This window comes from Haliotis cracherodii, unplaced genomic scaffold (assembly GCF_022045235.1).
Source record: "Haliotis cracherodii isolate W230 unplaced genomic scaffold, xgHalCrac1.p SCAF_17, whole genome shotgun sequence".
In the NCBI taxonomy this organism is placed as follows: Eukaryota; Metazoa; Mollusca; class Gastropoda; order Lepetellida; family Haliotidae; genus Haliotis; species Haliotis cracherodii.
The window spans coordinates 20,189,537-20,215,694 of NW_027266272.1; the positions used below are offsets into that span (position 1 = coordinate 20,189,537).

The window sequence follows — 26,158 nt, forward strand, 5'->3', positions numbered from 1 at the left end:
TTAAGGTTCAAAACACAACTATGATACCCGTATAAAAAGCATCACCATCGAAAAAACATTTCTTGCTTGATTCATTTTTACGTCAAACCATTGGTCTATATTTTCTTTAGACCATTTTTTTTTATCAAAATGAGTGAGTGAGTTGGGTTTAACGCCGCTTTTAACAGTATTCCAGTTATATCGCGGCGTGTAAGCTTACGTAGGAGGAAAGCCCGATGTGATGCAGATCTCAGACGTTTACCACTTCGGTGAAACCCACGAGCACGGGTATGGTGCTGAAAAACCTACAAACATAATCGGGTCGAACCGGGATTCGAACCCACAATCATAGGTTTCTGACGTGGCCAAGGGACGCAACTCTGCACAGCGAATCGCGGCGCCTTAAGCGACTGGGGCACCCGTTCTCACAATGCGACATGCGAGGGCGGTTTCCTTAATTTTTGGCGTGATTCACAATGTTTAGCGTTTATAAATGTTTTAAATGTATATGCAAAGTTTTTCGTTTGTACATTTCATATTCTTGCATATTGGGGTGGCCTGGTGGTAAAAGCGTTCGCTCGTCACGCCGAAGACTCGGGTTCGATTCCCCACAAGGGTACTATGTGTTAAGCCCATTTCTAGTGTCCCCCGCCTTGTTATTGCTGGAATATTGCTAAAAGCGGCGTAAAACCATACTCACTTACTCACTCACTCATATTGGGCCCCATTATTGTAAATTACTGCTGCTACATATCTTGCTCCATTGTATGCAAATTGGACCCGTTGTATTGCCTTATAAGATTGTAAACCAAATCATGTGTTTTTCAATATACTTGACTGATTTTTCATTGATCTTATGTGGTTATTCACTGATGTCACAATTTAGTTCTAGGCGTACCGATGTCTGGGGCAACGATAGCATTTTAATTTGATACAATCAGTACTAAAACTTTATTAACTCTTAGCACCTTAAGACATGTCCATTCCTCTTTTGTACTGAATTCCAAAGCTCCATAAAATCCATACAAAGAGAGAAATATTGCTGGGTCAAGCAAATGCACCAATAAATCCCCCTCTAAACATGAACCATATTCCTAAAATTCATTGAAGGAAGGAAGTTCTATATATTCACAGAAATTATTTGGTACAATCAGAATTAGTACCAAGTGGATTCAAGGTAAACATAGATCCTTCACTAGTCCAGGCGAGAGAAGGCTGCAGAGATACGTCCGCGGTTTTACTGACATTTTATTGTTATAAGAAAACCTATCTAAACACATTTCATTATGTAACCACTGCAACTGAAAAGTTGATCTCTTTGATGCAGTGCAGAGATAACCAGCCTATGACATTGCGATATACGATCCACTGAAACTATTATTCATGAACATGTATGGAGGAATAAGATATCTGCACCTTGAGTGCCAAGGTTTCTAAATTCTGATCCTAACGAAAAAAGAACTAACATATGCCACAGAACATTTAGAGCTATTTGAGGAGGATTTCGTCAAATTTAAAAAGAGATTAATAACGGATGATGAAACATGGGTCTACCACTATGACCTCGCGCCATACGTCAGTTCATGGAATGACAATATGCCACTTCTCCAGCAAAAAGAAATTCAAGTCTTAAAGATCAGTGAAGAAAGTTATGGGTACTGTATTCTGGGATGCAAAGGGTGTGATCCTTGTTGATTACTTAGAAAGTCAAAAGATGATTACCGGTGCCCATACTGAGCGGCGAGGAATGCTGACTGCTGGAGTTCTACTAACTTCACGACAATGCCTCTTCTCACAGCAAAGGCTGCAGTGCAACAATTTTGGTTCGAAGAGCTTCCTCTGCCTCCATACTCGCAAGACCTGGCTCCAAGTGATTTCCACCTGTTTCCTTAAAACAACTCAAAATGGAAAAGAAAGACTGTCACGCAAACGCAGCTTTGCTTGGGAGGTTATTAGAAATGGGAGTTTTCGCCCTTACTCGACGCTCCTTGCTCTTGGGTCTCGTGGTGCAATGATGTTGTCCCTATGGTAGTGACCTGTGGCTCTGCCATGGACAATATGGGTCACAGTTTGGACAGTCATCATGGACCCAGCCCAAACGATCATGCTGTACGTCGCTAACATCCATAAATCGCTCACTAGGACGTCCCCAAACTCGATTACTTTGGTCACCAAACTCGAGAGTGAACCTGGATTAATCAGCAAATATGACATCAGCGCAACGTCAATTATTCCAGTGCAGACGTTCCTTGCAGCACTGACGCCTGTTTCAAATGGTGTACTGTTGGATGACAAGTGGACGTCGTGCGCACGAATGCCATCAGTGAAGACGATTTCGCACTGTCTGGGGATGTACTCTTGCACCAGTTGCCTGTTGTAGTGTATTCTACATGTAGTTGTTTACATCTTGTGTGATACAGTTTCCCGCAATATCCAAAGTACACATTAACTCATTACGATATGATGACGTCATGTATTTCGGCGTCGTCTGAGTAAAAACTATGATGGCTTCCTTCCATGCTCTGTTGTGTTTGGCATGGCACACGAGCGTGCATATTCCCGAGTATAAATGTGTGAATACATGACAGTTTTGGCGACGAGGATGGAATACCTAAGGGAGTATTTTGGAACTGTTTTACTTAATGTGGTAATTCAGGAAAAGTTTACCCCGGCAAAGGGAGACTGGGAAAGCTTCCAGAAATGACTGGAAATATGGATGAAGGCTAACAAGTTCAAGACAGAAGATCGTGCAAACGTATTCTTGGCAACTATCGGACCAAGTGGCTTTGATCTGTTACTGTCTATGTTTTCGCCGACCGACATTGCCGATGTTCAGTACAACGATCTTACAGAAGCATTGAGACGCTACTACAAACCAGTACGCAATGTTATTTGGGAACGGCAAGCTATCAGGAACGGAAACAGAATCAAGATGAATCAGTACAAGAATATATTCTTGAACTTAAGAGACTTAGCAGTTAGCAAACATTGCACTTAGTTAACGTTTGACGGATCGTTTAGTAGTTGGTGCTCAGAGTGAAGCTGTACAGGGGAAGCTTTAAACAGAGAGAGAGAGAGAGAGAGAGAGAGAGAGAGAGAGAGAGAGAGAGAGAGAGAGAGAGAGAGAGAGAGAGAGAGAGAGAGAGAGAGAGAGAGAGAGAGAGATGACATGGTAAAAAGCTTGTGATATTGCAGTCTAAATGGAAATTGCAGACAAGGATACTAGATCATTCCACACACAGGGGTTAGCTGGTACTTCGACTGATGGTAAGATCAACAGGCTATGGGAACAAGCATGGGAAGGGAAACCCAGAATTAAAGCCATGTTTTAGGTGTTATCTCACAAATCATGACCCAGATGACTGTTACTATAAGAATAAGAAGTGCAATAAGTGCAAGAAATTAGGACATATAGAAAGAGCTTGTAGAAGTACAGGGGCAAAGAATCAGAGAACAGGCTATCGGAAGAATACTGGGAAGGCACACTTGGTAGAAGAAACTGCAGTTTCAGATACAAGGGCTGAGAATTTGTATGCAATATTTTCTATGGATCACAATGAGAAATATAATGACAGATTCAAGATACCTCTCACCATAGAAGGAAAGGATGTTGGTTTGTTCCTTGACACGGCTGCTAGTCATTCTATCATAGGAGAAGAGGTGTACAAGAGACATTTCGATAAGATACCCTTATCTTCCACAAAAGTGACCCTTCGTGATTACTCAGAAAAGGTAATACCATTACTTGGAGAAGGCAAGGTGACCGTGGTATACAATGAGAAAGAATTCACCCTACAATTACTTGTTGCAAGATGACGCAGGGCACCTTTATTCGGAAGAAACTGGATGTCAGTCATGAAGTTAGACTGAGGGAAGTTATGTGCAGTAACTGAACAGTGTAGCTCACTGAAAGAAGAACAGAAAGCCACGTACAGTTCAGTATTCCAAGGTAGAGGTATTATCAAGACCTTTAAAGCAGATATTAAGGTTAAAGCAGATGCCAACCCGAAGTTCTTTAAAGTACGTCCTGTACCTTACGCCATAAGGGACGAAGTGGAAACAGAGCTTGACCGACTTGAACGGGAAGGAATCATTAAAAAGGTTGAGAAATCTGATTGGGCAATGCCAGTGGTGGTAGTTCCGAAAGAAAATATGAGGGTAAGACTATGTGGGGACTATAAGGTGACAGTCAATCCGGTACTGGAGGATAATGTGTACCCCCTGCCAACAGCAGAAGATTTATTCGCAAAGATGGGCGGAGCCAAAGTCTTCACGAAGTTGGACTTGTCAAATGCATACCTTCAGCTAGAGCTTACAGATCGGTGAAAACCACTACTAGTGATCAACACCCATAAAGGCCTCTAGGTATATTAAAGACTTTCGTTTGGAATAGCCACTGCTCCTTCTATATCTTCTCCATCTTGATAACTATGACATTAAAGTGAACTTAGACAAGTGCAAGTTCAAGGTACCCAGAGTGGAATATCTGGGACACTGCATCGATGGGGATGGACTACATCCACTTGAAGACGGGATATAAAGGCCATTGCTGAAGCTCCACACCCAGAAAACGTCTCACAGCTGAGAGCTTTCTTGGGAATGATCAATTATTATAGCAGATTCTTGGGAAACATGTCCACGATTCTAGCACCCCTCTACTCACTCTTGAAGGCTGACACTCCTTGAAAATGGAATTCAGAACAAGAAGATGCTTTCCAAAAGTGCAAGACTATGTTGTCTAGTGAAAATGTTCTTGTCCACTATGACCTGAACAAGCCATTAACTTTGGCATGTGATGCATCCGCATATGGTGTAGGATGTGTGCTATCTCGTGTGATGAATGATGGAACTGAAAGACCAGTTGCATACGCCTCAAGAACCCTGTCACCAAGTGAAAAACATAATTTTCCAAATAGAAAAAGAAGCACTTGCGATCATATACGGAGTCAAGAAGTTTCACAAGTTTCATAAAGTTTGTCTTTATCACTGACAACAAACCACTAACCACTCTGTTAGGTCCCAAGAATTGTATACCTACACTGGCAGCAGCACGTTTACAACGATCGGCTCTCATTCTGATGGCACATGACTATGAGATACGATATCGAAGATCAGAGGTTCATGCTAACGCAGATGGACTCTCTAGACTTCCTGGAAGAGATGACCCAGAAACCATTGAAGCCAAGATCAACTACTTCTCAACTTGCCTGTCTCAGCAACAGAAATAGCACAAACAACTAGGAAAGATCCTGTATTGGCTTGTGTGATGGACTATACCATGCGTGGTTGGCCAAATTATTATGTTGAAGATGAGGGACTTCCACCATTCTTCAGACGGAAAGATAAACTGTCTGTTGATCAAGATTGTTTGTTATGGGTTATCATTCCAAAGAGCTATCAAGACTATTTGTTGAATGAACTACACACTGAGCATATGGACATCGTGAAGATGAAGGCACGCGCTCGAAGCTATGTGTGGTACCCAGGTCTTGATCACGACATAAAAATAACAGCTAAAAGTTGTACTGTATGCAAAAATCTACAAAATGACCCACCAGTGGCTCCTCTTCACCCTTGGAATTATCCTCAGAGAATATGGGAAAGAGTGCATGTGGACTTTGCTGAATTTCAAAGTCAGCATTATTTTGTGCTGATAGATAGTAATTCGAAATGGATTGAAACTATTCTCATGACAGCTGAGAAGACTATAGAAACATTGAGAAATATACTTTCTTCATATGGCTTACCCGAAGAGTTGGTGTCGGATAATAGGCCGCAGTTCACAGCTGAAATCTTCAAAGATTTTATGAAGAACAATGGAATCAAACATGCCCTCAGTCTACCCTTCAACTATTCGTCAAATGGAGCAGCAGAAAGATCTGTTCAAGTTATTAAATCTGCTCTGAAGAGACACATTATGTCCGTCAAGCTCATCAGTGGAGACAAGTCAACTAAGAAACACTTGGCAAATTTCCTATTGACTTACAGGTCAACTCCTCATTCCGTTACTGGACGGACATCTGCTAAACTTTTTCTTGGAAGACAAGTTCGCACAAGACTTTCACTTATGAAACAAGACCTGCGGAAAACCGTGGAAGAAGCTCAAGAAAAACAGAAGCAATTTCACGACAATTCCACCATATTCAGAGAATTTGAAGTGAATGAATCCTGCAGAGTTAGAAATTACAGAGAATCACAAGGTGAGAAATGGCTTCCTGAAAGAGTAGTTAAACGCTTAGGTCAACAACGTTAGCTTGTTCAAACCTGAGCAAGAACCAGATATGTGCATGTTAATCAGATGCTACCTTTAGTGGGATATACAGATGGAGAGCAGATACTACCATTACCTAATGCATTACCTTTGTTATCGGTAACAACTGGTAATACCATTCCTAGAGAGGAGGAGACAACTCAACCAGAGTTTAAGCCAGCCAGCAACCTTGAATCAAGGGAGAGAACTCTTGATAAACCTGTGACTTCAACAAATGGTGAACAGAGACGCTATCCACAGAGAACACGAAAACCAGTGCAAAGACTTGATCTCTCTCTCTATATATATATCATTGATGAACTCTGATCTTTCATATAATCATAAGGTAAATGTTTAGAGGGGAAGAGTGTAGTGTATTCTACATGTAGTTGTTTACATCTTGTGTGATACAGTTTCCCGCAATATCCAAAGTACACATTAACTCATTACGATATGATGACGTCATGTATTTCGGCGTCGTCTGAGTAAAAACTATGATGGCTTCCTTCCATGTTCTGTTGTGTTTGGCATGGCACACGAGCGTGCATATTCCCGAGTATAAATGTGTGAATACATGACACTTGTTGCAACCGGTCCCTTATCTGAGTGGCAGTTTGCAACCAATGTCTTAATGCCATCATTCTGACTAATCTGTCCTTGGATGGTGGTGTCTACCTGGGGCGTCCAGATGGCGTCGATGATCGACGTTATGTGTTTGTTGGAATCAGCCCACAACCTGCTGATGACAGACTGAGAAACATGCAGCGTTGGGGCAACAATATCTGACGTGTGCCCACCGGCAACATGCCTGGGGCACGTAAACGTTAATAACGTTGCAAACGTCGCATGATCAATGCTGTTGCTTCCTTAATGATTAAATGTATCTTTGAGTGTTTTATTCCAAGAAAACAATATGTATCTGCTCACAACCGAGTCTGAGTGACAATGTTAAATCTGGTATACCATCCGTTGCACGAGCTGTCAGAGGTCACGTGCTTCGTGACTGTCACAATATTGTGCTTGGGAGCTTGATTTCTTCGGATATATTTTTCCTCCACATAAATCACATACTTTCATTGCCAGACATTCGTGTCTTTTCCTAAAGTTTCACCTCAAGACAAAATATCCCATACTTTTTTTTTGCATAGTTTGGATGAAAAGATATATACTGAGTCAAATTAAAAACTTCACATTTTAAAAAGTAATCCCATATATGATATACAAAGGACAAATGTATCAGAGAAGGTAATTTTTAATCATAATTGTCCAAAGAAGGATTTTTATTAACGGTGGTAACCATAATTTGTTCCAAGCACCTACGGTATTCGGTAATAACATCAACCGTTTAAATCATAAGTCCCAAGCACGAGAATCTGATGGCACACAAGTTCAGTAGCGTGTATGGCCACCATGTGCGTTGACAACTGCCACACAACGCCTCCGTATGGACCTTTTGATGCTTGTGAACACATGGTTGGGAAGACGACGCCATTGTTGCTGCAAAATGGTGCCAAGATCTTGTAAATTCTGTGGTTGGTTCTGGAGAGTGTGCAGACTTCTGCCAAGAGCATCCCAGTCATGTTCGATGGGATTGAGGTCGGGAGACCTTGACGGCCAGTCCATGACGTTGACTCCCGCATTCTGAAGGGAATTCCTTGTCAAAATTGCTGTGTGGGGTCTGGCATTGTCGTGTTGGAAGATCAAACCGTGTCCATGTGCTGGCATAAAAGGCAGAAGTTCTGGTGCCAGTACCTGGTCGCGGTGAGCAGCAGCGTTGAGGTTGCCACGGATGACAAGAAGCCTGGAACGTGCATTGCTACAGAAAGCACCCCACACCATGACACTTCCGCCTCGAAATCTGTCAACTTCCTGTACACAACACTGGGCGTAACGTTCATGGCGGCGCCTCCACACCCTCGCCCTACCATCAGCAAATCGGAGATTAAATCGGGATTCATCAATGAAGTACGACTTGAGTCCATCGTAAGTGTCGCTGTGCCCACCATTGACGTTGACGTCTGTGTAATTGAGTCAAAATCGGCCCGCAGTATGACCCACGTGCTTGAAGGTGAGCAGTTCTCAGACGGTTTCGAACAGTTTGCGCACTCAGTCCCCTAAACAGTCCATTTCTGGTTGATTCAGCCGTCAAAAATCGGTTACGGAGGTGACGTAAGACAATCTGACGATCCTCTGCATGTGACGTCACACGTGGTCGACCTGGCCGAGGGCGATCAGCGGTGGTACCCGTTTTCTGTGGACGCGTCTGTAAATCATAAACAGTCCGTCCACTACAATCCATCGTCCTTGCGACATCAGCTACGGACGTTCCCGTCTGCAACATGCCGATGGCACGTTCACGTTGCACATTTGAAAGGCGTGGCATGACAAATGGCAGTAAAGACTTTTGTTTTCTTGAGTTTTCCTTTTTTTGTTAATGACTGCTGACAAGTATGGCTGAAAACACGTGCGGTGTTATGGCCACGTGACCAGTTGCACGTGAAAAAACACTTTTGCCACTATAGTGCTGTGCACATGATTTTGATAGATTCACCTGCACAAAAACGGTGTTATCTGAAGACAATACGTGTTCAAATACACTATAAGGGCCCACAATGATAACTGGTCAAAGTGTTAAAATTTTAGGATTGTGAGGTTTTTAATTTCGTTCAGTATATATACTAAAACCAACCTAAAAGATTGTATCGCCCATATAAATTTTAGTACCGTTATCATTCTTAAATACTTATATTCCGCTAAATACACATCACTTCGGAAGAATTTCATTGTTTGAATGTTAGTTGTGAACTATATCATATAGGTTTGAGTTAATTGAAGTGTTACTGTCTATTTCGGGAACAAACATGCGTATTGTGAGAAATGGAAACCGACATTTGTTAAAATAAACTATGGACGTATAACAACTCATGACTTCATGTCGTTGGCCCGACACAACTCAGTTATAGTAAGCGGTCTATTACTCATAGTAACCTCCCTTAGTGTTATGTCCCCAACTCCGTCCATCGCTTGACATCTTCCTTTTTTGTCCAGTTACATGAACGTGTTCCAGAGCGTGGACTTGGCAGCTCATGATGTAATTTTTACTAATTGTGGCTGCCAAGAACTCACCACACTGCTACCAACCTGTTGGTCATGCGATCACAGGTGACTTCTGAAGTGTTGACAATGACAACATTTAGTTACTCAAATATGGACCAAAATTTTGTGAGCAGTCTCCTATCAATTTAGGATCTAAACTTTAAAATGATAATGGATGCTGTCGATGTACATGACATTAATGGGTTAGAATAGGTCTTCAGCCACCCATGCTTGCCGTAAAAGGTGACTATGCTTGTCGTAAAAGGCGACTAACGGGATCAGGTGGTCAGGCTCGCTGACTTGGTTGAAGCATGTCATCGGTCTCAATTGCGTAGATCGATGCTCATGTTATTAATCTCTGGAATGTTATAGAACGCCGTCATATAGCTGGAATATTGTTGAGTGCGGCCTTAAACAACAAACAAACAAAACATGACAAAAATAATAGGCCATAAGAATAGAGCAACCTGTTGAATGTCTTTCAGAGTGGGTTCGTGAAGTTGTCATTGGTAGAATGCACAAAATGAAAAGAGAAACAGAATTGGAATAAATCCAATCTGTTCCGGCCAGCTGCCATCCAAAGTCAGGTTGCCCTACATGAAAAGCTTGCGAAATATGATTATGGAAAGTGTTTTGGTCGCTTTAATTCATAAAACCAACATTATTCTGACATATGCATGAATGTAAAGTCAGAAATAAACTGTGTACCAATTGCTTACGTCAAATATGATTTCAATGAAACGGGGAGATTGGAGAAGGTCACAAATTTTATTCAGAAATCTAAATTGATGATAGAATGAAATTCCAGTGAATGCGTAGGGACATGAGCAATATCAGACAACAAAGATTATTTTAGTGTTGAGTGTCTACATACAGCACATCACGGAAATGACCCGTGAAGATCCGGGGTAGAACCCATGCTTGTCGTAAAAGGCGACTCTGCTTGTCGTAATAGGCGACTAACGGGATCGGATGGTCAGGCTCGCTGACTTGGTTGATGCATGTCATCGGTCCCAATTGCTTGGATCAATGATCATGATGTAAATCACTGGATTGTCTGGTCCAGACTCGATTATCTATAGACCACCGGCATATAGTTGGAATATTGCTGAGTGCGGCTTTAAACAACAAACAAACAAACAAACAAAACATCACGGAATTAGTGACCGATCAAAACGACGGTTGTGCATTAGACAGTTATTTTAAAGATTGAAATCCTCCAGTGTCCTCCGCCCATCGTGCTTGGGTCACCACTGAGTGGTGAGCTGCATTGAGTTTCAGGTTTGATAGTATACCCGTCTTTGATGACATTGCCACAGAAGCATTCTCTTCCTCCCTGCAATCAGAAATAGCATGTCAAAAACTATTTTCTGTTTATTTGGAAAATCAACACTAAACACTCTATAACCAGGTGCATCTAAACCTTTAATTTTGAGAAGAGAATAAACACACTGGAAATGTGTTGCTTGTCACAATTGGAGAAAAGAAATATGTTACATCTCTGCAGGACCGAGGCAGCAGACATTTGAATATGCTTGAGTGCTTACTAGCTGACATGTTCTGAGGTACTGTTCTCGTGTACTGGTCTCATGTATTAGTGTTGGGTATAGGTCTGGCGTACTGGTCTCGTGTATTAGTGTGGGGTATTGGTCTGGCGTACTGGTCTCGTGTATTAGTGTGGGGTATTGGTCTGGCGTACTGGTCTCGTGTATTAGTGTGGGGTATTGGTCTGGCGTACTGGTCTCGTGTATTAGTGTGGGGTATTGGTCTGGCGTATTGGTCTCGTGTATGAGTGTGGGGTACTGTTCTGGTGTACTGGTCTCGTGTATTAGTGTGGGGTATTGGTCTGGTGTACTGGTCTCATGTATTAGTGTTGGGTATTGATCTGGTGTACTTGTCTCGTGTATTAGTGTGGGGTATTGATCTAGCGTATTGGTCTCGTGTATTAGTGTTGGGTATTGGTCTGATGTACTGGTCTGATGTATTAGTGTGGGGTATTGGTCTGGTGTACTGGTCTCATGTATTAGTGTGGGGTATTGGTCTGGCGTATTGGTCTCGTGTATTAGTGTGGGGTATTGGTCTGGTGTACTGGTCTCGTGTATTAGTGTGGGGTATTGGTCTGGTGTACTGGCATCATGTATTAGTGTGGGGTACTGTTCTGGTGTACTGGCATCATGTATAAGTGTGGGGTACTGTTCTGGTGTACTGGTCTCATGTATTAGTGTGGGGTACTATTCTGATGAAATGGTCTTGTGTGTTAGTTTGGGGTATTGGGGTACTGTTCCTGTGTATTGGTCTCATGTATTAGTGTGGGGTACTGTTCTGGTGTACTAGTCTCATGTATTAGTGTTGGGTATTGGTCTGGTGGACCGGTCTCATGTACTTGGCTGAGGCACTGTCAGGTGAAACGGGCTAATGTTGTGGTCTCTGTGTTTGTGCAATGACAAGAAATCTACGAAGTCACCACAACTGAACACACGTTCAATCTAGTTTCCTCATAGGACACACCATCATGACTTATTGTAACCCAATACATCCTGGGATAGTGTAGGGATGAGGATTATGTCAATTAAGTATGTGCATCGATAGTATGGATATCGTTACAACTGAATATATAAAAGTTCATACCTTAATAACATGCGCATCTTTATTAATAGCTACTTTTATTACGACTGTATATTGGGCGAATGCTTCATATGAGGCCTGGTCAAGAAGTTCTAAGCCTGACTAACTTTCAACTATGAAATATTAACAGTTGTCACACGCTATCGAAATATCTTGATAGGTACTAATTTGTTCGTCATTGGCCAAGTATTGTATACAGGGAAGAAACCTAGCTTGATTTGAAAATCAGTAAGAGATAATTGCCTTTGTAATTGCTTTGAAATTTTAACAATGGTGTGTTTTTCAGTTGCATTTGGATCGCGATTTGATTAATGATACGTACATCGTTGACTTTTAGGGCAAATAACATATTAAATATTATCGTTATCTACCTCAATTCCGAAGAAAGTGTAGTTGAATCGGTGACAATGCAGCTTGCAAGTTTCAGTTGTCAGGCAGATGTCGTCAAACAGCTTGCGATATGGAAGGACACGGCGCCGGTTATCGTTGTAACACCCAATGTATGTGTGTATGACTGAAAGAATATATTAATAACCATGATCGCAATATGACAAACATATGATGGGAAACAATCAGCCAAACGTAATCATGAAATGTATGCAAGCTGGATGTTATAACGGTAGCGTATTATTGTCTAACATCGCAACTGACATCATGTCTGAAGTCCATGTATAAATTAAGCTTTATCCCATGAATACATAATTTTGAGATTGTTGAACAAGTCACAATTACTAATTATAAAACAATTCACGCCAGAGAATATTCTTGTCAATGGCAGAATAGCAGTGAAAAGTATATGCTTGAAAATCAGTGATGACACCGTGTTCGCGAGAACGTTAAGCATGTCCTGCTCTACCAACAGAACCCGCCGCTCACACCACCTGCACAAAGAGTAAGTGCTTGTTGCCTAATGAGACACAACAGTACTCCAGTATTCATTAGCTTTATCCCATGAATATATCATGTCTGATATACTTGAACACGTTTACTATTATTAACACTGCTTCCGAATGAGACACTTGAAAATATTATGTTTCTAACAATGCAATAAAATCATAGCCTTTTGTTGGTAACCTAGTCATATAGGAATCGTTGATAGCATAATGACTGATGCTGCAGCAAAGGCAGCCCTCAACAAATTATTGACTCCACTTCGTACAATACCGGGGCGATTACAAGATACCTGATTCAAAAGAAGTGGGACACCCAGGAGGTATTAATGAACCTCATGACCAACCACATCAAACCAACTGTACGTTGTACCTACTGGGGTTTTTCAGTCCAGATTTGAAGAAGTCATTTTACAACGATGTCGTATTGGCCACACAAAGTACACACACGAATATCTATTGAAGGCTGGGGATTATCCGATGTGCATCTGTTGTAGTGAGAGTTTGTTTGTTTGTTGTTTAACGCCGCACTCAGCAATATTCCAGCTATATGACCGCGGTCTGTAAACTAATCGAGTCTGGACCAGAAGATCAAGTGATTCACATCATGAGCATCGATCCACGCAATTGGGATCAATGACATGTATCAACGAAGTCGGCGAGCCTGACCACCAGATCCCGTTAGTCGCCTTTTACAAGCATAGTCGCCTTTTACGGCAAGTATGGGTTGCTGAAGACCTATTCTACCCCGGATTCTTCAGTGAGTGACAGTCCTTGCGCCTTTTGCGTTACTGAATTTCCCCATCGCAATATAAGTTTATTAATATTAAGTTTCTTAAGGATCTTTGGGTCACTAAGATTATGCATTTAGAGAGTTACTTTAAAGAAATAACATTAATTGATAAATGTAAACGGTGTTTCGAATTGGTACATTAGAATTATTAACTGAGATGGTTAGTGGCATGACCATCAAAGGGTGATGACGTAGCGTAAAATATATTGTCTCTCTGGTGGGGTGTGTAGGACCACATGTACTGAACAACAAAAGTTCCTGTGACATTGAATAAGATTTAATGCAAAGTTATGTTTTTTTACCAAATCTGAAACAATTTCGGTTTGCAACAGATAAAAGACTCCTGTAAGTGTTTAAATGGTTTAATTTGCCACACTGACTTCAGAAAATGCGTGATTTCATAAAAAAAAACATGAACATGCCAAAATGTCAATTTACAAATCAATAGCGTGTGTGTCCACCTCTGGTTGCGATGCAAGCAACACATCTTCGTCTCATGGAATGGACCAGGCGTCGCACAAAGTCCTGAGGGATATCTGTCCATATCTGCTGGAGCATGTTTCGAAGTTCCTGGAGTGTCTGTGGAACACGTGATTGACGTCGAAGGCGCCGATCCATCTCATCCCACATGTGCTCGATTGGTGAGAGATCAGGGGAGCGAGCCGGCCAGGGGATGACATTCACGTTGTTTTGTAGAAGAAAATCCTGAACAAGTCGAGCAAGGTAGGGTAATGCCTGGGCCATGACGACGCAAAAACGGTAGAACAACAGGGCCGATGATCTCGTCGCGGTAGCGCTGTCCATTGAGATTTCCCTCTACCACTATCAAACGGGTCCTCTGTCTCGCTGTAACCCCATCTCATACCACAACGCTGCAACCCCCGATTGATTGACGTAAAGTTCACCTCGACGTCGGTACACTCGAATCCGCCCATCGGTGTGGCTGAGGTGAAAACGAGACTCGTCAGTGAATAGAACCTGTCCCTACTGCATGGCCGTCCAGCGTAGACGCTGTCTGCACCACTGTAGACGTGCTTGACGGTGGTTTCCTGCCAAAATGGGACGTCTGGTGGGTCTTCTGTCGACAATCCCTGCACATCTGAGGCGACGACGTACGGTTTGTGAAGATATTTGTCGAAGGCCAGGGATGCTTCTTGCAGTCACTGTTGCTGGCTGGAATCGATTTCGTAGGTGTGTTGTTCGAATCCAGTTGTCTTGTCGATTATTGGTTACGCGTGGCCTGCCACTCCGAGGATGGTCTCTGACTGCATTCGTCTGTTGCCAACCAAATGGTGTTTCTGTGGACGTTGAATTCTCTTGCAACATCACGTTGACTCGATCCTGGTTCAAGCATACCAATGGCTCGCAGACGCTCATTTTCGGACAGGCGTGGCATTTCGTAACGTTGAATGATTGCTTAATTTGGTTGTTTTTCAGGGTGGTTGTTGTCAGCACGATGCTAAACAATGCATGTGGAATCCCGTTAACGCACATGTTTTATACTCATTTTTGGGTAGTGAAATGCATGGGGCTTGCATAAAGGTCAACTTTTGCATGTAATGCATGCTTTTCTGTTGCATTTGCGTTTTTGTGACTTGGTTCGATACATGTACTACAGTATTGAAAACCAAACTTTACTTAAATATTGGTGTCACGGGAATTTTTGTTGTTGACTATAGTTTGTTTTATCTGAAAGATCTCTTATCCCGTGTCAGCGGGCATCCCATTATCGGCTATTTGAAAGTAATTTGTCCATGTGATGATTTTTTAATGTATGTGAAAGGTTAAATGCTTGTTTTTAAATTTGGTGTGATGATATTATCAGCTCGCATTATTGAAGGCTCTGTCCAGGAAGTTAACGTAGCGTAGAATTATTGTCCCCGTGTGTGACACGTAATCCTATCCTAATCGATGTAACTATCATCAACCAGTGTTTTTAAGGCAACTCATGGCTGAGTTTTGTTTTAATATTGGCTAGTGACCGCCTCCGTGGTCTAGTGGTAGAGCGTCCGCCCGGAGAGCGGAAGGTTCGGGGTTCGATCACCGACCGCTTCATACCAAAAGACGTTAAAAGATGGTACTTGTTGTTACCCTGTCTGGCGCTCGGCATTAAGGGGTTAAAACAAGGACTGGTCGGCTCGGAGTCGGTATACTGTGTCTGAGTGAGGTATTCATGTTAAACTGCGGCAAGGTATCTCAGTGAGCTAGCACTATAAATCGGCATCAGTCCGGACTAGTACAAGCAGCCACACACACACACACACACACACACGTGCATGCACGTCGCTATATAAGTGCAATAATCTTGGACGCGACGTTAAACCCCATTTCACCTCACCTCACCTAATACTGGCTAGTATAAGCACAATCACCTGTAGCTAAAGTGATGACGTAAATCCTGCTGGGGTATCATGCAGGAAGCCGAGGTACTGAAGTTCCCATGATCCCCAGCAAGGTGGCCTAGCTTTTGTTACTGGTAGCCCGTGTTTTAAAACTGTATACATGATATTGTATATGCTCAAATATATTTCATAAATTGTTTTTAAATATAAACTTTGCATAAATGACTCAATTGTTAACATATTAACTTAGTCTCGTCGCTATATGGCTTAAATAATGCCGTTGCGACGTTAAATTTTAACTCACTCACTCACTCGCCTATATGGTGCAATCGAAATAAATTTAAATAATTTAAATATAGGACTGCACTTGCTAAGTTGAAATGTTGTTCCCACCAGTGTCGTATTGAGACTGGGGATACAGAAAAGAGCTAAAACATCAAAGGTTGCGTTGGCTTTACAATCAGGGTCAAGTAGAAGATGAGTATCATTTTGTAATAATTTGTAGACGCTACTACCATTTATCATATATATCTGATATTTTTGTTTGATATTTTGATGGCGTCAATCGATGTACCCACTGTCAAAAACATAGGTATCTTCACTTACAAACCAATGCTTTTGTGTAAAGTACATTTTTGTATATTGGACATTAACTCTCTCCCACTGAACACGCTATAATGTAGAATAGGGCCGTGATGAATAAAAAGATAATGCAACGAAACTGTTCCTAGAATAGCCCTTTAAAGATAAAATAGACACCAAAGTACGCTAGAATGAATTAATAATGTCGTTTCCAGGCTGAATAGCACCCAGTGCTTGACCCGCACCAGATGACATCACAAGGACAGATAGAGATATTGAACATCTTATTGAGTGGCTTATGTAAATGCCATAACGATTATGACCCGGAAGCCGTTCGGTGCATGATATAAGTTTAGTTCAAAATATCTATTAAAAGGGCTACAAACTTGCCCAAGTCATGTTTTTGTGAGCTTGGGTGAAATCACATTTTTGCTGTCCAGAGAGAAAATGGTGGTTCCTGCTTACCAACTTTCGGTTCGGCATGGACAGCTCTTACCCCTATGCCTCTTGCCATACATTTGTACAGATAGCTGAATCGTTATTCATCGATCTAACCGTGAAACAGTTGAGGCGGTTGACTGCTCTCTTTTATTACCAGCACTGATGGTCAAATCAGTGGTGGGGAATTGGATTTTTTACCATTATTAAACAATATCAGATAATCGATTATCCCGGCAGCCAAAGTTAACCTTCTTGGCCAAATTCCATTGTTTTGCTTTTTCCAGTTGAGCGCAATTGTGTCAGGCTATGATCATCTCCGATATATTTGGCATATCTGTCATCTCATGACTGCTAGTGCAACCATACTCTGGTTCCGGCACTGGCAACCCATGCTTGCCGTAAGAGGTGACTAACGGGTGGTCAGGCTCGCTGAGTTGGTAGATGCCTGTCATCGTATCCCAACTGAGTGGATCGATGCTCATGATGTCAATCACTGAACTGTCTGGTTCAGACCGCCGCCATTTGGCTGGAATATTGCTGAGTGCGGCGTTAAACAACAAACAAACAAAACAAACAAAATCTGACACTGGTGCTTTCTAGATTGTGTAGTCTAGCTGTGTAACTCGTCACTACAAAAACTTCAAAAAGTGTAAAACACTGCACACAGCTCGCATTGTGTCCAGAAAATCGAAGTACTCCAATAAAAGAGCGTCATACGACTCTTGTGACTACTTTTTGCTCGTTATAAATCGTAGTTCGCTATGAGCGGAGCATTTAGACTGTGTCTGCCATCGTGATTTTATAAAAAAAAATGAATTTCCTCATTCTTGTCGCATTTTATAGACATATGCATCCATTTCAAAGGCAAAAGCCTAATCACTGCTGTATTAAAACTGAGGGTGTAAACTGAAGACAAAGTTTACTTTCTTAATCCAGTTTATCACTTGCCTTCATTGTGTAAGGACGATTAGAACAGCCGGATGTTTTGATAGGCTGATTGGTGACACATGAGCAATTCAGAGATTAACAGTTTGTTTAAAACATAAACACTGTCGTTAACATAGTACACACCAGACCAGAAAGTCAGTTCGCTATATTCATTATTTCGTTATAAGCGTGCTCGTAATATCCATCAATTCTATATGATGAAATATATAGCAAATGACCGGGGCCAATAAACAGTTCGATATATCCACCCCTTCGTTATAAACGTGTTTGTTGCAAACATAATTTACTTTACCCATATATAAAGCTTTTGGGAATATTTTATTTATTTCTGATGAAAACCCTCAAACATTACCCAGCTCCTAATATCTTTTCTATCTAAAATGCCAGTGTTCAGAAACGACTTTTTAAAACACAAATGTCGATTTTGTACCTAATTCAGAATTGCTATACCATTCATTGTTCTCAGGGAAACCTAGTCGTGGTCTGAATGACCACAAGCCCTTCCATTCATACTTCGTCCCTTCGTACTGGATTCAGTATTCTCCATAGAAAGATAGAGATAGTGTGGTGTCCGGCAAAGTATTTGAGACAAATGAAATTAATACCATATGGATTTTCAAACACACGATCTCAAAACATTTAATGTGCAAACTTTGTTCACAACTATCCGGTTAACAGAAAACCTACATTTGGACGCTCTAAGAGCTATTTGTAGTGCGGTTCGCGGCACCAGTCATAATAAACTAGTATTTATAATGAAACAATTTTCAAATCGCTAAAAGAAAAAAGATACCCTTCCAAACCGAAGGCCTTTTATAAAATGAATTCCGATAATGGACCCGAATATTGCACCGTTTCTCAGAAATAGAAGATGAATATCATTTTATACCAGTTGCCCATTTTTCGAGAAAAGCAGAAAAGAATAATTCCGCGTTTAAAACAGAAATTTGCCTTCTTGATAACCCAAAATAATGTTAATGTTCTGAGAGGTTTTTCTCTTTTTCAAAAAACAAAATTGCCAGTTTCCCGTTCAACCGATGTGTTAATCTGTATTAAAGTATAATATTGTATTGAATAAATACTTTTGTATTTAGATATTACGTAATACATCCATATGCCACTATTGTACACATGTTAAATGAAAGGTAATTGTACTCTTGGCCACGAGGCCTTTCAAGTCTGTCTGTTTGTCTGTCTAGCAAGTTTTAACAAGAAATATTCAACGGTTCTGCTCCGGTTACGGAAAACGGACGGAGGTATGACGGACGGACAAATAGACGCCCACATATTTCAAACTGGAGTATACTGAGGAAATTTAACGAAGACCAGTAAAATCGCCTCATCAACTTTTGAGGTACAGGTCGCTTTGGTTTAGATTGTTCCCATTTTGTTACAAGCGCCACGAGCGCAACAAATGACAGACGAGTTAATATGCCTTTGTAGTAGGACCATGTTAAAAGACCATGGTAATAACGAATAAACATTTCAAAACATCGTATAAGGATATTCTACTGAAAATGATAAAGTTAGGACTTACCCAACTTGATGTAGTAAATGTAGGTCTGGTTTGCAGGATTTACACAGTCGAAGGCACAATTAAGAGCTTTGTCGTACACATGGCATAATCTGTTGACGTCATCGTAGATAAACGAGATACACAACAGATCTGTGGAACACGCTTGGGCACAGTCCAGTTTGCTAATAACCACAGCTTGACCCCAAGCGTTTGTAGTACACAACTGGCCGTTCAGATTGTCAGAGTGGACGAAGTTAAAGGTGCTTTCCGAAGCCATTGTTACGTGAAGCAAAATGGTGAAAATAAGAGCGAAACAAGGAAGAAGGCAATGTGTCATTCTTTGAATCACTGGTATTATCCTATACTTCATCCTAAATATCTATTGAGTCTATCAGAACGAGATTGTTCTAAATGACTCCCTATGTCTGAACTGAATGACGTTGGTTTGGATATTTATAGGAAATAGGATTCGTGGGAAAACAATAATATCATCGAACATGAAACATACTTTAAATGTGTAAACAAGTGCATAGGATATATTGTTAGTGTACATCCACTGCAAACACAAAATATATATAACGCATGATGCATTTGTACTGAACGTATAGGCTTTGAAATGTACATGTTTCTCAATAGATTACCAATAGCAGATTAGATTGTGGGAAATGCCGGCAGCTTATTAAATGATTATTAGTTACGGATTCAGCCTCACCAACCATTCATTGATTAGTGCTACTTTCCGATATCGATTATCAAATGATCGATTTATATCTCATTCATATTCTATAATGACACTGAAGAATGCTTGATTCTAATTGTTTAAAAATAGGTTTCCCTTTTGCAACATAAAACTCCTTTAAATATATTAAGTACGTATGAATACATCGATAGCTAACATATCGAGCCATAAAGAGATGGCCGTCGATCACCAATAAAAATGGGGGGTCGATAGTTCCTTTGTCAGAAGCTGGGTCTCTTATACAAGCCTGGGTGCCGTTATACAAATCAACCTTAGCGCTACGACTGCCGTAAGTCTACGTTAAGGTATGGGCGTTGATCACCTTAGAGCTAAGATTGCTTTGTACAACGGCACAAAGATCTCTAATACATGCGGGTTAAACAGATCTTGCGAAATTAATAGACGGTCGAGCGTCTAATAGAGGAAATATGGTACGATGTGTTTGGGGACATCTATCTATCAAGCCTAGGCATGTCTAGATCAAACTGACTTTGATTCAACATTAAAACAACAGTAGAGGCAAAAACTATGTCAGTTATTTTTAAATGTTTTCATAGACTACGTGTTTACAAAAAATCTTGTCCGTCAACCACTTACGTCGGGATTTGGCGGGGAGGATTTGAAAGTTTATTGGAAAACATTCCACGAAAACTGAAAAACTGTAACGACTTCACTGAAGTCACAGCACAGAAACTTGATCACAACAGTTTATCAAACTTAATGAAATTCACACCAGAACACGCACAATTAAGCAAAACATACACGAACCACTGTGCAAGGGCCACAACTGTCTAATGCAAAAGCCCGGACGTGTGTTTTGCACCGAGAGAGGCCAAACGTTTTAATAAACATGCATTTTGATGCACAATCTATGGTGTCCGAATACCGGTTTGTCTACAGCCCAAGAACGGCTGTTCAGTCACACTCCATGCAATTACATTGTCAATCACGTTGCACCAAAATCTACAGGTAAACTGCATCATATGTCGGGGTTGCCATCTTCCTTCCTATAACTGTTCAGAGGCATGGAGAGTGTAAACAACATTGGCAGCCATGAACAGTTGTGTGTAACCGTGACGTAGGTCAAGTTCTTCCACAACTCTGTTCGGGGTGGAGAGGCATTTTATTTTGAATTTGTATTATTTACTGTTTTTTAAAACTATTTCTACAACCTGTCACCTGGGAAATGGTATATTCGATTTCCAAGAAATGACTTGTGCTGATTTCCAAGAAATGACTTGTTGTGCTGATTTCCAAGAAATGACTTGTTGTGCTGATTTCCAAGAAATGACTTTTTGAGCTGATTTCCAAGAAATGACTTGTTGCGCTGATTTCCAAGAAATGACTTCTTGTGCTGATTTCCAAGAAATGACTTGTTGTGCTGATGTCCAAGAAATGACTTGTTGTGCTGATTTCCAAGAAATGACTTGTTGTGCTGATGTCCAAGAAATGACTTGTTGTGCTGATTTCCAAGAAATGACTTTGTGAGTGCAAACAGTGTACATCAGGTTGCGATGAAATTAAAACATATATCTTTGGACTACGGGCGGTCGGGTAGCCTAGTTGTTAAAGCATTCGCTCGTCATGCCGAAGACCCGGGTTCAATTCCCGACATGGGTACAGTGTGTGAAGCCCATTCCTGGTGTCCCCCGCCATGATATTGCTGGAATATTGCTAAAAGCGGCCCAAAACCATACTCACTCACTCTTTGGACTAAGTTTGGACAGGGACTTATACAAGTCCGTGGTTTGGAGGCTTATTTGTCAACTTCCTTTTGACAACCTATGTCTTTTGTACATTTATTTTTAACAAGTCAAGACTATGGGTAATGTAATGTTGAACCTCAGTACTTATTACTCACTACCTTTGACCCCTTTTTGAATGTTCTAAGATAGCACCTTTGTACCCCATGTAAGCACCTTTTTCAAAGCGCTGTACTGGTTTGTTTGTTTGTTGTTTAACGCCGCACTCAGCAATATTAAAGCTATATGACGGCGGTCTGTAAAATAATCAAGTCTGGACCAGACAATCTAGTGATTGACATCTTGCGCATCGATCCACGCAATTGGGATCGATGACATGCATCAACCAAGTCAACGAGCCTGACCACCCGATCCCGTTAGTCGCCTTTTACGGCAATCATAGTCGCCTTTAACGGCAAGCATGGGTTGCTGAAGACCTACTCTGTCCCGGACCTTCACGGGTCGCGCTGTACTGGTAGAATGGAAATAAACCTACTGTGTGTTGAAATTTGATGTAGTCCCACTGTGGCGTAGATAACTCCTATTCTCATTTGGAACCGAGCGCTTAAGTAGGCACCTCTCATAAACGGAAGATCTCTGCTTGTTGATATTTTGTTTCTTCCAGAGAACCACTAGTCGGTTTGTTTATAAAGGTAGACAAAGGTTTATAGATAAACAATATCACTATTATGTTCTACTAGCGACTTTTCCGTATAGATCCTTATACCCTTGTCGAGCAAGGCTGAATAATGAACATCTACATAATTATGTATGGTAGTGAGTGAGTGAGTGAGTGAGTGAGTGAGTATGGTTTTACGCCGCTTTTAGCAATACACCAGCAATATCACGGCGGGAGACACCAAAAATGGGCTTCACACATTGTACCCATGTCGGGAATCGAACCAGGGTTTTCGGCATGACGAGCGAACGCTTAAACCACTGGGCTACCCGACCGCCCCTTGTGTATGGTAAGTTTGGGATTAACAGTAAGAATAAACATCATTCATGAGAGGGATTAACATGAGTACTAGGTTAACTGATAACAACAGGACACGTGAAGGTCCGGGTTAGAATAAATCTTCAACAGCCCATACTTGTCCCTAAAAGCGAATATGCTTGTCGTACGAGGCGAGTAACGGGATCGGGTGGTCAGGCTCGCTGACTTGGTTGATGCATTTCATCGTATCTCAATTGCGTGGATCGAAGCTCATGGTATCAATCACTGAATTGTCTGGTCCAGACAAAAATTACTTGCAGATCGTCGTCATAAGCTGGAATACTGCTGAGTGCGGTATTGAACAACAAACAACCAAACAAACAAACAAACAAACAAACAAACAACGGAAGGGTAATCTTGTTACAACATGATGGACAGAGAACACACGACGCGGAAGCCAATTCATCAGGAACCGGATTAAATTACTTTGGGGTGGGGTTGTTTGTATAGACAAATAATGATCTACGAATGTGACTGGATACTGACATGAGAACACACCTCTCAGGTGTGACAATACGTGATATTACGAAGTTTGCGTTTAACAGAAGCATACTTAGTCACAAATGTACCTTTTCTGCACTCATCTTGCTTCTATTATCAAGTTACGTTAATTAGGCACCATAGAAACAGCTCTGCGCCAGAAATAAGAAAAGAATGCATTCCATGTATGTCTGTAATTCATTTTTAATTGTAAATGTTACTGTTTACTTAGTATACATTGTACGAATGTCCAAGACCAAGGGTTTCTTCACTTCTTAATTTCAAGGTAGCTTCATATAACGTTTTCGTATTCGATATTCAGTTTCGATTGAAACTATGTAATTTCGTATGAAATGACATCAACACTAAAGGTTACGAATTATAGCTGTCATTTGACAGTTCCATCAACACTCATTAATTATATCTTGAGTGAAGGTTTTAATGTTTGATATCTACCCCAGTTTTAAAATATGTTAATTCGTCATCTGTTTAGTCCACTCCCTCTGCGTGTCAAGAGGATGGCGAAGAGAAGTTGCAGGAAAATACACTTGCTGAAAGAGGTTACTGTGTTTCATATAATTTGGTTGGTTGGTTTTTTGTTTAACGCCACACTCAGCAATGTGCCAGCTATATGACGGCGGTCTGTAAAAAATCGAGTCTGGACCAGTCAATCCAGTGATTAATACCATGAGCATCGATCCACGCAATTGGGATCGATGACATGCATCAACCAAGTCAGCGAGCCTGACCACCCGATCCCGTTAGTCGCCTTTTACGACAAGCATAGTCGCCTTTTACGACAAGCATAGTCGCCTTTTACGGCAAGCATAGTCGCCTTTTACGACAAGCATAGTCGCCTTTTACGACAAGCATAGTCGCTTTTACGGCAAGCATAGTCGCCTTTTACGACAAGCATAGTCGCCTTTTACGGCAAGCATAGTCGCCTTTTACGACAAGCATAGTAGCCTTTTACGGCAAGCATAGTCGCCTTTTACGACAAGCATAGTCGCCTTTTACGGCAAGCATAGTCGCCTTTTACGACAAGCATAGTCGCTTTTACGGCAAGCATAGTCGCCTTTTACGACAAGCATAGTCGCCTTTTAAGACAAGCATGACTGGGCCCAGGGAGTTGAAGGCTACCATTACCAGTGTGACACGAAGGAAACCAATACATGACAACAGGAAAGCGTTCATTACAGGTGCACAGGATCCCGTGGGTCATCAATGAATCACGTTGGAGGAAACTTATGTCGCTGTGTATTCTTACATTATAGATATATACTGAACAAAAAACAAAAACAAAAAATATAAATAAATAGGGATCATGATTTTTTGGGGAAATATTATGAAATTTTGTCCTCAGTCTTCGCAATCCCCCAAAATATTCATGATCCCTAACCTTTTTTGTTCCGTATACAGTGGAAGCCCGCTTGTCAGGACTAAAAATAACCGGAAACCTCGCCTACTGGACAGTATTTTTGTGAATTGAATTAAATGCTGCATATATTTATTTATTTTATCCGGACAGTGAATTTCAATTACCAAAAGTGCAAATACGCTCCATTGCGTTCAATTTATCTGAAAGCGACCATACTTGACGATGTGTATTTTGCAATTCTATACACGACAGCCAACATCAAAAGGGTCGGGTATCATATAATCACTTTGTTAATTAGTTAAATGAAGAATAAGAATAATAACGGTTTATCCTCACTTTGCCACCAGGCCACCAGGGATTAACAGTAGCAATGTTTATACAAGCATAGGGGCCATATCAAAGTCACCAAATACTGAACTGAGTTCACCCCCTCAATTAATGTCAAAAGTGTTCACTGGCAATATTGGTGAGCGAATTTTCTTATTCGTTGATTAATTACTGATTAACGATCAACGACGGTGCCAGAACAACTAACCACGTTGAGGACTGGCATGCCAAAATGAATAAAACTGGACATTCCCACCCCAACTTGTTCAAGTTCATCAACATCATCCAGAAAGAACAATCCAATACTGAAATGATCATCAGCCAACTCCGAGCAGGTGGACGTCAGCCTCATAAAATAATGATCATATATCAAAATTTTGAGATGACCCCTGGTGCCTTCTATTGTTTAACCAATTAGCATGCCTGACTGATTTTCATACTGGGAACAATAGGTGGTGGCAAAGTGAGGAGATCCCATAATAACAATTTGTTGAAGTGTCTTGTGTTATACGCCTGTATGTACCGGTATGTAGGCATGTGGTGTTGTCAAGGTGCTAAGCTAACGATTACGTTGCCTACGCTAGAGTAACGTTTCACCCACGGTTGGTTGGTTGATTTGTTGTTTAACGCCGCACTCAGCAATATTCCAGCTATATGACGGCGGTCTGTATATAATCGAGTCTGGACCAGACAATCCAGTGATTGATACCATGTGCATCGATCCACACAATTGGGATCGATGACATGTATCAAGCAAGTCTACCCCGGATCTTCACGGGTCGCTTGACAGAGGGAGACAGACAGACAACACAAGTCACAATTTGACAAAACTATACTTAAAACGTACGTAAAATATCAGAATGACAGCTGATATAACATATGTTATAGATAATCATTGTAATGCACCCCATGTTGTTATCAACGTTAACTGTGGGGGGCACGGATGCCCCAGTCGTCTAAAGCGCCGCAATTCGCTGTGCAGAGTTGCTTCCCTTGGGCATGCCAGAAACCTATGATTGTTGGTTCGAATCCC

At 41.3% G+C, this 26,158-nt stretch overlaps 1 protein-coding gene across 1 annotated transcript; it reads right to left on the reverse strand.

The window, feature by feature from the left end:
• Positions 1-10,514: 10,514 nt before the first annotated feature.
• Positions 10,515-19,799, reverse strand: LOC139465035 (xylosyltransferase sqv-6-like). Its single transcript, XM_071246709.1, has 3 exons — positions 19,484-19,799; positions 12,322-12,464; positions 10,515-10,661 (listed from the first exon to the last, which is right to left on the reverse strand). The coding sequence occupies exons 1-3, from the start codon at positions 19,797-19,799 to the stop codon at positions 10,515-10,517; spliced, it is 606 nt and encodes a 201-aa protein (XP_071102810.1).
• Between the last annotated feature and the right edge of the window lie 6,359 nt (positions 19,800-26,158).

Bases quoted from the DNA above. Each gene is read 5' to 3' on its own strand.
- LOC139465035 (XM_071246709.1), bottom strand. From the start codon at position 19,799: ATGACACATTGCCTTCTTCCTTGTTTCGCTCTTATTTTCACCATTTTG. The intron at 12,465-19,483 runs GTAAGTCCTAAC...ATATTCTTTCAG, and splicing joins CATTTACTACATCAAGTTGG to TCATACACACATACATTGGG. The intron at 10,662-12,321 runs GTAGATAACGAT...TTCTGATTGCAG, and splicing joins ACACTTTCTTCGGAATTGAG to GGAGGAAGAGAATGCTTCTG.